This window comes from Raphanus sativus, unplaced genomic scaffold (assembly GCF_000801105.2).
Source record: "Raphanus sativus cultivar WK10039 unplaced genomic scaffold, ASM80110v3 Scaffold0634, whole genome shotgun sequence".
Lineage (NCBI taxonomy): Eukaryota > Viridiplantae > Streptophyta > Magnoliopsida > Brassicales > Brassicaceae > Raphanus > Raphanus sativus.
This window is the reverse complement of record NW_026615951.1, coordinates 1-9,953: the sequence shown is the minus strand read 5'-3', so window position 1 is coordinate 9,953 and position 9,953 is coordinate 1. Positions and strand designations below refer to the sequence as shown.

The 9,953-nt window shown below is 36.9% G+C and overlaps 2 protein-coding genes across 3 annotated transcripts; both read right to left on the bottom strand.

Annotated features, from left to right (window-relative positions):
• Positions 1 to 497: 497 nt before the first annotated feature.
• LOC130502652 (uncharacterized) lies at positions 498 to 2,822 on the bottom strand. The gene is made up of 3 exons (XM_056997406.1): positions 2,388 to 2,822; positions 752 to 2,291; positions 498 to 529 (listed from the first exon to the last, which is right to left on the bottom strand). The coding sequence occupies exons 1-3, from the start codon at positions 2,820 to 2,822 to the stop codon at positions 498 to 500; spliced, it is 2,007 nt and encodes a 668-aa protein (XP_056853386.1).
• Positions 2,823 to 8,598: 5,776 nt separating this feature from the next.
• Positions 8,599 to 9,947, bottom strand: LOC130502653 (purple acid phosphatase 15-like). 2 transcript variants are annotated; one of them, XM_056997414.1, is made up of 5 exons: positions 9,752 to 9,947; positions 9,484 to 9,674; positions 9,120 to 9,401; positions 8,930 to 9,057; positions 8,599 to 8,836 (listed from the first exon to the last, which is right to left on the bottom strand). In XM_056997414.1, the coding sequence occupies exons 1-5, from the start codon at positions 9,933 to 9,935 to the stop codon at positions 8,800 to 8,802; spliced, it is 822 nt and encodes a 273-aa protein (XP_056853394.1). In that variant the 5' UTR covers positions 9,936 to 9,947; the 3' UTR covers positions 8,599 to 8,799. The 2 variants fall into 2 exon arrangements, with proteins under 2 accessions (XP_056853394.1, XP_056853395.1); XM_056997415.1 differs by having other exon boundaries at positions 8,599 to 8,833.
• Positions 9,948 to 9,953: the final 6 nt, after the last annotated feature.

The window sequence follows — 9,953 nt, the reverse complement described above, 5'->3', positions numbered from 1 at the left end:
AGCAGTACCTGGACTTGGGTTGATAGGGTGAGGCTGGTCTATCTTTGCGTTGTTATGGGTGTGGTAATGGGGAGAGATGAGAAGGTGAATTTCCCACTTCTTTACATGAAGTTGGCAATGGATTTGGACAAGTTTCGGAACTACCCATGGGGTTTGTATTCGTTCAATTTTCTGTTGAAGCAGATTGATAAAACAAAGGCTAAATTGGAGAATAAGGAGGGGTACCTGATGGAAGGATTTTTGGTTGGTTTCCAGATTTGGATAATGGAAGCTATTCCTGCTTTAGGAGAGATTTGTGGTACAAAAGTCAGCGACAATTACACAGGTCCTTTGTGTGGTAATTGGAAAGGATGTGCAAAATGTTCTTATGAAGATATCATTGGTGTTGAGACTTTATTTCCAGAGAATGTATGCTAATATATTTTTTTTAATAATAATGTTTTCATTGCCTTGTTCACTTTGTTAAAGATTTGATTATTTTGTAGGGAATTATGCATTCACTCATAGAATTCCAAGGAGATGGAAAGGTCTTTTTGGCAACAGATTTTGTAAGAAAAGATGAGAAGAAAGATGAAAGAGTGGATCGCATCCTCGATATGATTGAAAAAAAACATGATTGGAGTAATCATGTTTGGAGAGTACAAAAAACTACAAGCTCCGAATTTGAGGAAGCTGATGAAGAGGAAGAGGAAGGAAACGAAGAAGAGGAAGGAGAAGAAGGAGAGGAAGGAGAAGAACAAGTAGGTCATACTGAGATTGTTTCGGTCGTTCTTCACGGAACGATCGTTCTGTATAAAACGGACCGATCGGTCTAAGCTGATCGATCGTTCTGGATCGATGTTTTGGCACCGGTCGATCAAAACTGCACCGCTTCGTCTGGCAACAGAATAACCGGCTTTTATTGCGTGTCTACAAGGAATCTTCAAGAGGTTGAACTTCCCACAAGAACAAGCCCGTTTATCCAAATCAACAAAGCAATCAATTATATCGCCTTTCACAAGCATCTGACTATCTGTTATAGGGTAAACTACGAAAGTTTTTCCCTTCTCGATTCTCCTTTCAATCTTTTCCTCTACATCTATGGTCAAAGGATGCTTATGTTTTGAAATCTTTTTCTTACGCTTAAAAAACCACCGTGTCAGCATTTCTCTAATACTGTCCAACAAAGGAATAACAGGAAACTCTCTTGGCGAACGCAAAGCAGAATTTATAGACTCAGCAGGGTTGTTTGTCCTAATGTCATACCTGAATCCAATAAATTGACATCTAGCCCATTTTTTCACATCTGCTTCCATTAGATAGGTTCCTATTGCTGGACTGATATTGCAGACATGACCAAATATTCTCTTAAAGTCAGCAACTCTATAAGCCTTCGAAGCCTTAGAAACCAACCCAGCTAATCCCTTGCCTCTGAAATATGTTACCACATTATTCAACAAATGATGAATACAAATACCATGTGCCGCTAGAGGATACACATTCTCAACTGCCTTCGCTATAGACCCTTGTCTATCCGAAATAAAAGCCAAGCCATTACCATCAGCAACAACCACTTTTAATTGTCTCATAAACCATTCCCAAGACTGATGATTCTCAGAGTCTACTATCCCGAATGCAATAGGATACAAATTTGAATTTCCATCTAAAGCAGTTGCAACCAGTAGCACCCCTTTAAATTTACTCTTCAAGAATGTTCCATCTATAACAATGACACGTCTCATGACATTGGTGAAGCCTCTAATCGATTGACCAAACGCTATAAATAGATATTTAAATCTTCCATTGACGTCAGTCTCGTAAGAGGAATGGGTACCTGGATTGGCCTCTTCCAGCATGTGCAAGTATTTTGGTATTTTTCCATAACTTTCGTCTGGAATACCTCTGACGGCATTGATTGCATATTCACGGGAATCCCATGCTAAAGAATCAGAGATCTCACATCCATAATCATGACGCATAATCTGAACAATATCTTTTGCTTTAGGTCCTTCTTTGACACCTTCGTACTTATGCATGATGAGACTGCCTATTGTTTTCGCTGAAGCTGTCTTACCGCCACTGGATTTGTTTGAAGGTGCGCATGAATGTTCACCGACATACTTATTAATAATAAAATATGTAGAGCCCTTCAAACACTCTGCTCGGGCACCCCAATAGCACACCTTATCAGCACATCTAATACACCAAACTGATTTATTGGATTTGGTAACTGTGTAGTGAAAGTTATGCTTCATTGCACATAACTCAAACCTTGCCTTTAACACTGTTTTGTTGAGGAAAAGATCTCCTTTCTTAACCAAATCGAGCAAAGAACTCTTTGCTAAAGTTTCTCTGTTTTCTTTTTCAGAAATGATTTTGTCAGCATCATCATCATCATCTCCATCAACCTCCTCTTGCTTCATCTTTCCTTTCTTTTTCTTGTTATGCTTGTCAGCATCATAATCATCTCCATCAACCTGACCTTGCTTCATCTTCCCTTTCTTCTTCTCATTATCTTGCTTGGCTTTATACGTAACACACAATTGAGTTGACGGATGCTTCTTACAAAACCCTAGAAAGTTTTGAACTTGGCTTGAGTTTGCAATGATCACTGGTGGACATTCTGATGAATTGATCAATCCAATAGGTAGATAACTCAATTCCAAATCTGCATCCGTTACCTTTAAACAAAAATCCTCAATTACAATTTTCTGAAACTCTTCAATAGAGGAGCTCAATTGGAAACCATGTAATCTTCCTCCTATCTTTGCATCAACAGAAAAACTCCAACCTGAAGGTACAACCAATTCCCAAACACCACATGAACCATAGACATGAATCATGGTAGAATGAATGTGAAATTTTTGTGAAAATTTGGTGATCAATCAATGGAATATAGAAGATGACGTGAGATGTTTTTATTTGGGTAATCACGTTTTTTTTTTATTAAAACGATTTTACTTTTTTTTTTTATTTTTTTTTAACGACTTTGTTTTAAAAAAAATATTTTTTTTTATTTTTTTTGTAAATCGATTTTAATAAATAAATAAGGAAACCGAATATTCTCAAAATATTCTCTTCTAATATTATCCTTATCCGTAGAACCTGTATTCTAAAATAGGTAGAATAGAGTAAATATGTTAGAAATCGATTTCTACTAGTTTTAGATTTATAGCAATATGTAGATTCTGATTTCTACAGGTTTTAGAATTTTAGTAAAGTGTAGATTTTGATTTCTACGGATTTTAGAACTATATGTTAAGCGTAGAATGTGTTTTCTAAAGATTTTTAGATTACTATTATTTAAGTAGAACACGTATTCTAAACAAAGTAGATTCAATGAAAAAAGTAGAATACGTTTTCTACTATGTAGAATGTCAATTCTACCTTTTTTAGAACAAAATATGAATTTATGATTTAAACATTTTTTGAACTTAAAAAATATATCTATAAGTTGATATAAGTATTTCATCAGTATTTACTATTTTCTGAATTTTTTTTTGTTTGCTAAACTATTTATTTGATTTATTTTAGAAAATATTAAAGGGTATTAGAGGAAAATATGGTACAAAAAAGAAATTAGACTAATGGGACATAGTTGCTGTTTTTTTGGCCCAAAAAAACAATTTCCCCAAAGAAATATGGGATGAAAGTTAAAGAAAGTGTCAAAGTAGTAGAAAGTGAGCAGAAAGTTATTAAGAAGTATATAAATGCGATCTTCTATATAATTATTTCAGAGTAATTTACATAAATAGACAATTTCTAACTTTTTATATCACAATAAGTCACTTTCTACTCCTTAAACATTTTTTCTTAACTTATTTCTTTTTTTCTTAACTAAAACATAAATAAATACAACTAGTAGAACCAACCATCTATTATATTTATTTCACCATTATTTTGTAACTAAAACAAAGCTTTGCGATGGAAGCAATGACTAAGAAACAACAGAAAAAGAAGCAGCAGCATTATGGATTGCAGGAGAAATGGCGGCGTCGTCGAAATTCCAACGCATTGATTTCATTTCCTTCACCATTAATTTATACCCTAAAATCTGAATAACACCTCATTTCCACCGCAATAACATCATGGCCGTCACTCCCAAGTATATGCCTTCATCATTAGCCATGAAAGTATCACCACCAAGCTTCTTCCTTTACAACAACTCTGCCGTTTCTCCTCCTTTTGATTCCCAGCCACATTGAAGCTCAAGCTGCTACCATAAAGCTTCTTCATCAACACAAATGCACCCCAGATTAACTGTGGTAGCCGTCAGGAGTCGTCAACGCTTCAGTCTTGACGTCACAGAGGAAAGCTCGAGCAACAATGGTGATATGTCTTCGTTTTCCGTATTTGGTCCTTCAATTCTTTAATTGTTCTTAGTTTGGTCTCAGGATTTCAAAGTTGCATATAAATCCTCGTGAATTAACCTCAAACTTCTAAAAATGCATTTCAGGCTTTTCTTATATTGCAAGATTGGTCCCTCACAAAATTGCCAAAACTCATAAAATTACCATAAAATTACCATAACAATAGGTCCACTTTGGTTCAAAACTCATAAAATTGCTGAAAATTAACCAATTACGAAATTATTTAAACAAAAATATTAACTCATCTATATTGTAAAATCACTAAAGACATAATTAATCAATACAACATATGTATTACTCAAAAATATATGTATTACTCCATTCCAACTAAATTATTAAAAATAAGACAAAAGTCAATGCAAAACTGGTTAGGTAAACATATTATTTTATTTAGATTATTATATATGTTATATTTATAAGAAATAAAATTAATTTTTTGAATATTAAATATTTTATTCAAATTTTATATACAATAAAAATTATATGAGAAGCTTAAATTTTTCAAAATTATTTATCAGAGTTTTTTGGGTCGGGTCACAGATTAATGTCACATTTTTGGGTTTTATATAGATTCTAATTAACAGTTATTTTTATTAAATATTAATATGATTATATACGGGTCCACAGGTTTATCGGTTCGACTGTGGGTCTAGGTCGAATATGAAAACAATGCTTATATCTTAATTCGTTTATGAACCACATATGTAAAGGAGTTAGATCATTTATACAAATAGAATATTTTTTCACCATTTAAATGTAGATACTCTATTACTCAACATTCAGGTTTGGTTCAAGTATTTTATTTTTTGGCTTTTTGAATTTAGAAATTTAGGAGCCGTTCCGATATTTACAAAGTTTGATTTGTTTTTGGTTCAGTTATTTTGTTTTTTTCAGTTCATTTCAGGTAGAAAAATTGAGAACCAGATAATATAAAAAAAAAAACAGATTTAGTTTGGTCTCGGTTTAATTTTATAGGTAATTTTATCATATAAGTAAAAAAAAATAATAATTCGGGATTTCAGTTTAAATATCATGTAATTCGGATTGTTTGACCTAAAGTATTAGATAATTCGGATAAAATATTTGGGTAATGTAGTTTTTCATGTAATTTGGTTTATAAATAGTCTTTTAGGATATTTTGTTATTTAAAACTTAAATATAATTAATATTAATAGGTATATAATTTGTATTTTATAAGTTACAATTTGTATTAATAGGTATATAATTTTTGTATAAACTTGGGTACCAATTCGATTAGCGATTTTGTCATGTCCCCGTTCCTGGAAATGATCGTTAGGATCGGCCATTGTGTGAGGAGACGCACCAGTCAGGTCATGTGACCTAAACAAAAGGGTATCATGGCCTGGAAGTAAGGTTAAAGGCATCAGGAAACTAAGATTCAGCTAAACCAAGAAAGAGACAAGTATAAAGGAGCTGTACAAAGTGTATGGCAGCTGGGCGATGCGGTGAGCAAGCTCGACCAGTTAAGAGAAGTGCAGTGCAGCTCAGTGTAGCTCACTGAATAGTGTGCCAACTCCCTGAGCTGGATGGACTAGCTCACTCAGCTGGGTCATCTGGGGATCAGCTCAACTCAGCTTGACTGAGTGTTCAAGTCTTGGGCAGTTGGGTCAGGTCCGGACAGTGGTCGGACCATGTGGACCACCCGGGTGTGCCGGTGAGCCGGTGGACACTTCTGGTTGAACCAGGGGCTTGGAAAACCAGCCTAGGCTTGTGTGTGATGTGTCTAGGAGCAGTTAGGGCTGTCAAGGACGTCTGGTAACTGCCCTAGGCGAACAGGTGTGATCTGGACCATTGATTAAATCAATGGCCAGAAATGATACCGAAAGGGTGCAACCTCTGTAAATGTGACCATTCCTTTTATATAAATACAAGAGAAAGTCCGCCAGGGCTTCATTCTTCCTCCTGAAACACAAAGAAAAACAGAGAAAAATAGAGAGATGGTCGGATTACACAATCCAAGACCAAGAGAGACTTGAAGGCAGCAAAGAGGCAGTTTTGATGGCAATCAAGAGGGGAGTTGAGAACGACCCTCTGGTGTGTTTTGATTATGGTTTGCCACGCCATAGGCTTCCTCTGCATACTTAATACACATCCAAATGGCCAGGGAAGAAGAGAGATGACCGGATTCACTCTCAAAGTCCAAGAGCAGCCTTAAGGGCAGTGGTGTGTAGAAAGGCAGTTTCATGGGCACTAAAGTGAGAAGTGATGGACGACCCTTGGGTGGTGTTTGATCATGGATGAACACACCCTAGGCTTCCTCTGTGTCTTAGGGACACACGAAAATGGTCAGAAGAGAGTGGAGAAGGCCGAACTTCACTCCCAATGGCATGAACAGCCTTGAAGGCAGATGCAGTGCAGAAACTGTTTTCATGGAAGTTCCATAGAAGTGATGATGGATGTGAACCATGAATGGATCTTATCAATACTGAAGGTATGTGATAAGACCTGATTAAGAAAAGTGCAAGAGGCACAAGGCCGGACCTGATCAGGGAAGCACAAGATCTAGTAAGATCAAGTATGAGGTAACATGTGTTGATTACTTATGTTTATGTTTATGTCTATGTTGTGTCTCTTGGGGTGAGATCAAGGCCAAGCATGGCACGCCCCTTGAAGAATGTATATTGTGATGTGTCTTTGGAATCCAAGACCCTGGAGAAAGGGGCGGATCATAAGAGCAACACTATTCAGGTTCAGTGGGACATAGTTCCATGGCCGGTTAGGTAAGTGTGAAGACTCATCAGTTCTGAGTCATGTGGAGTGGTTGGTTGATTGACTCAGGAACTAGTGGGCATTATTAATCATGTTCTATGTTGTTCAGACATGGAGGTACTGAACCATGGAGTGGCCGGTTCAGAGAAATCTCTCCATGGCTTTGGTTGGACTGGTAAGTGGAGATCTGATAGTTTTTGAAGGAATTGTTAGGATCCGACTTCAAATATCTCTTAATGGGTATTTATCATGAATTATCATGGTGAAAAATTAGTTTTATCTCATTGGTTTAGAGGTGGTCAGTTATGGCCATATGGGCTGTTCATGGGCGAGATCAGTATGATCGAGGCCAGTTCTGAGAAATCTGACTTGACTATTCTCTTAGTTATGAATTATCATGAATTATCATGAATTTTAATTAGTTTTTGGAGCATTTTTGCTTGAGGTTGTTTTTGTAGCTGAAGACTTCCCAAAGATATTTGGTCTGTGAGGATGGTTGGCTGAATGACTAAGTATCTAAGGGGAGAGTTTATACAGGTATAAGAGAGTTGGATGAGTGGACGGGGAGATAGGCAGAGCTACCTCACAGCTCGATCAGCTGGAAGAGAGTAGGGAACCTCAAATGAAGTGGTTCAGCTCAGCTAGCTGGATGAGCTAGCTAAACAGCTAAGTCAGCTGATACAATGAGCTATTAAGCTCCGTGGATGTGGCAAAAGTATGATCTAGCAATGTTGTATAGATCTAGATAGAATGAATTAGGGGAATGGAACCTCGGTTATTATATGACTTGGATTAGGTTCAGGATCAACCTTGGAGCTGGTAGTAGTTGTGTATACTGACCATGACTAAGGTGATTCGACCTGACAAATGTTAGATTGGTTTTAGACCAATGGTTGATAGATAATATTTCGCTGCATGTGCATAAGTTGAAAGGATCTAAGCTAGGGAATGACTAAGGTAGTTTTAAGCTAAGGTCTAAGATAGACTGCGCCCTTAGGCGAAAGTATAGATAAAGATCGAAAAATTGAGTGGTTCGGTCAGTATGTGGATCGAGCGACGTGAGACGTTGACCGTGGCCTAGTCGGCCGGGTTCGAGTCTTACAGATTTGATTCCCAAATCCAGTTTGGTTTTAGTTTTTATGTTCAGAATTCACTCGGGTATGTATAAATTCAGTTAGGTTTTGTTTTCGGTTCTTCAATTTGGATTAATGTTTGCAAACATTTACACTATTTATATAGGAATTCATATTTTTAACAAAAATTAATTATTTTCAAAAATAAATCTGCGTTTTGAAATAGCAGATCCAAATTTTGTTTCAGATGAATACAAAACTATGGAAATGTAAAAGAGTGGAAGCTCCCTGAAGGTTCATTAATAATCTTTTTATATTTCAAGTTTCATAAAGAATGATGTACTCATATTATACAGATCAATGAAAGAAAACTTTACATGAAATGAACAACATAAAATAGTAGTTAATAATATTCTTAAGCGATTCAATATGGTGTGCGTAAAAAGTAAAAAAAAAAACTTATTTCATTTCATCTGTGTTTACCAGGATCTGATACCCAAAACGTATCACAAACCTGAATTAATCACAAAGTAAACCATGAATGTGGTACCGACGCTTTATACAAAAATGCCCAAACACGATGGAACTATAAAATGCCAAAAACGAGAAATATCCAAATGAAAATTGGAAATGAGGGAGAGGAAAATCTATTTTCGCCGCCTGATGTCTCTCTTCTTCCGCCTGCTTCCCTTTCAATCAAAGCCAAAAATATGTTAACATGTCAAACGGTACAATATGATTAACCTGTACCTATACAGATCACAGAGATACTAGTACCTCGATGTTGCAGGGGAAATGCAGAGATTTGGTTGACGAACAATATATATCTGATCACCATAGCTGTTGTCTTTATAGACATCCTGATTCCTATGCCATGTCCACAAGGCGTGCGTTGAATTCATGACCTGTATCAACAGACTAGTGCTAAGCACATCGAAGAGAAAATATATAAAGCTTATGAATATACCTCTAGGATTCCATGGCCGAAGCTGCTCTCTCTGAAGGCACTCCAATCAGGCTGTCTGTCCCAGCAAAACTTGTCTTTGGCAGGGCCAGAAGTAAAGTTTAGAGGGCACGATCCTCCAATCTCGGGTACGTTGTCTCCAGGGGAAGGACACTTCCCAGGGTCATCTGCAAAGTCCACGTCAACTTTCTCTATGTTCCCACCATCTCCGATTGTTATGTAAACAGCCCCACATGGGTCTAGCGTGTAGTTGTATATTCGGTTCATCCTCTCGTATGCATGTACCTTCATTCAGTAACAGCAAACGCCACTTTTAGTCAAAAGCATTATGAAATCTCTGTTTCAGGGAGAGAATTTGGGAACTAACATGTCCTGCAAAAATGACGTCGACACGGTGTTGGTAAAGAAGCTCTTCCATTTCCTGCCTCATGCATTCAAACTCCTGGTAGTGTGAGGAGTAGCTATTGTACCAAGGTGGATGCATTGTTGCGACTAGCCAAGGTGTCACCGCGCGATCAACTTTAGACAAATCTTCCTTCAGCCATGCGTATTGTGCTCCTAAGATAATCATTCAGTGAAATAAGATTTGATCGAAGTAGGGGAATAAAGGATACATGTGTTTTTATGGATTTTACCAGTCTGATTGTAATCGACATATGCACCCAACATAACAAAATGCACTCCTCCAGCATCAAAAGAATAGTAGAAGTTGCTGTTGGAGCCACTCTCAGTAGCAGGAACTGCAAACCTTTCAGAGTATGACTTAAAGGTGACCCCGGAAGCTTGAGGCTCAATCTCATGGTTGCCTTCAATGACCATCGTTGGGACCTTGGAGGT

Excerpts from the sequence above, each read along its gene's own strand:
- LOC130502652 (XM_056997406.1), bottom strand. The coding sequence starts at position 2,822 with ATGATTCATGTCTATGGTTCATGTGGTGTTTGGGAATTGGTTGTACCT. Across the intron at positions 2,292-2,387 it reads GAAAGATGAAGCAAGAGGAG|AAAGGAGATCTTTTCCTCAA; the intron begins GTTGATGGAGAT and ends GATTTGGTTAAG. Across the intron at positions 530-751 it reads GAACGACCGAAACAATCTCA|ACCTTTCCATCTCCTTGGAA; the intron begins GTATGACCTACT and ends GTTGCCAAAAAG.
- LOC130502653 (XM_056997414.1), bottom strand. The coding sequence starts at position 9,935 with ATGGTCATTGAAGGCAACCATGAGATTGAGCCTCAAGCTTCCGGGGTC. Across the intron at positions 9,058-9,119 it reads TCGGCCATGGAATCCTAGAG|GTCATGAATTCAACGCACGC; the intron begins GTATATTCATAA and ends CTGTTGATACAG. Across the intron at positions 8,837-8,929 it reads ATTTCCCCTGCAACATCGAG|CAGGCGGAAGAAGAGAGACA; the intron begins GTACTAGTATCT and ends TTGAAAGGGAAG.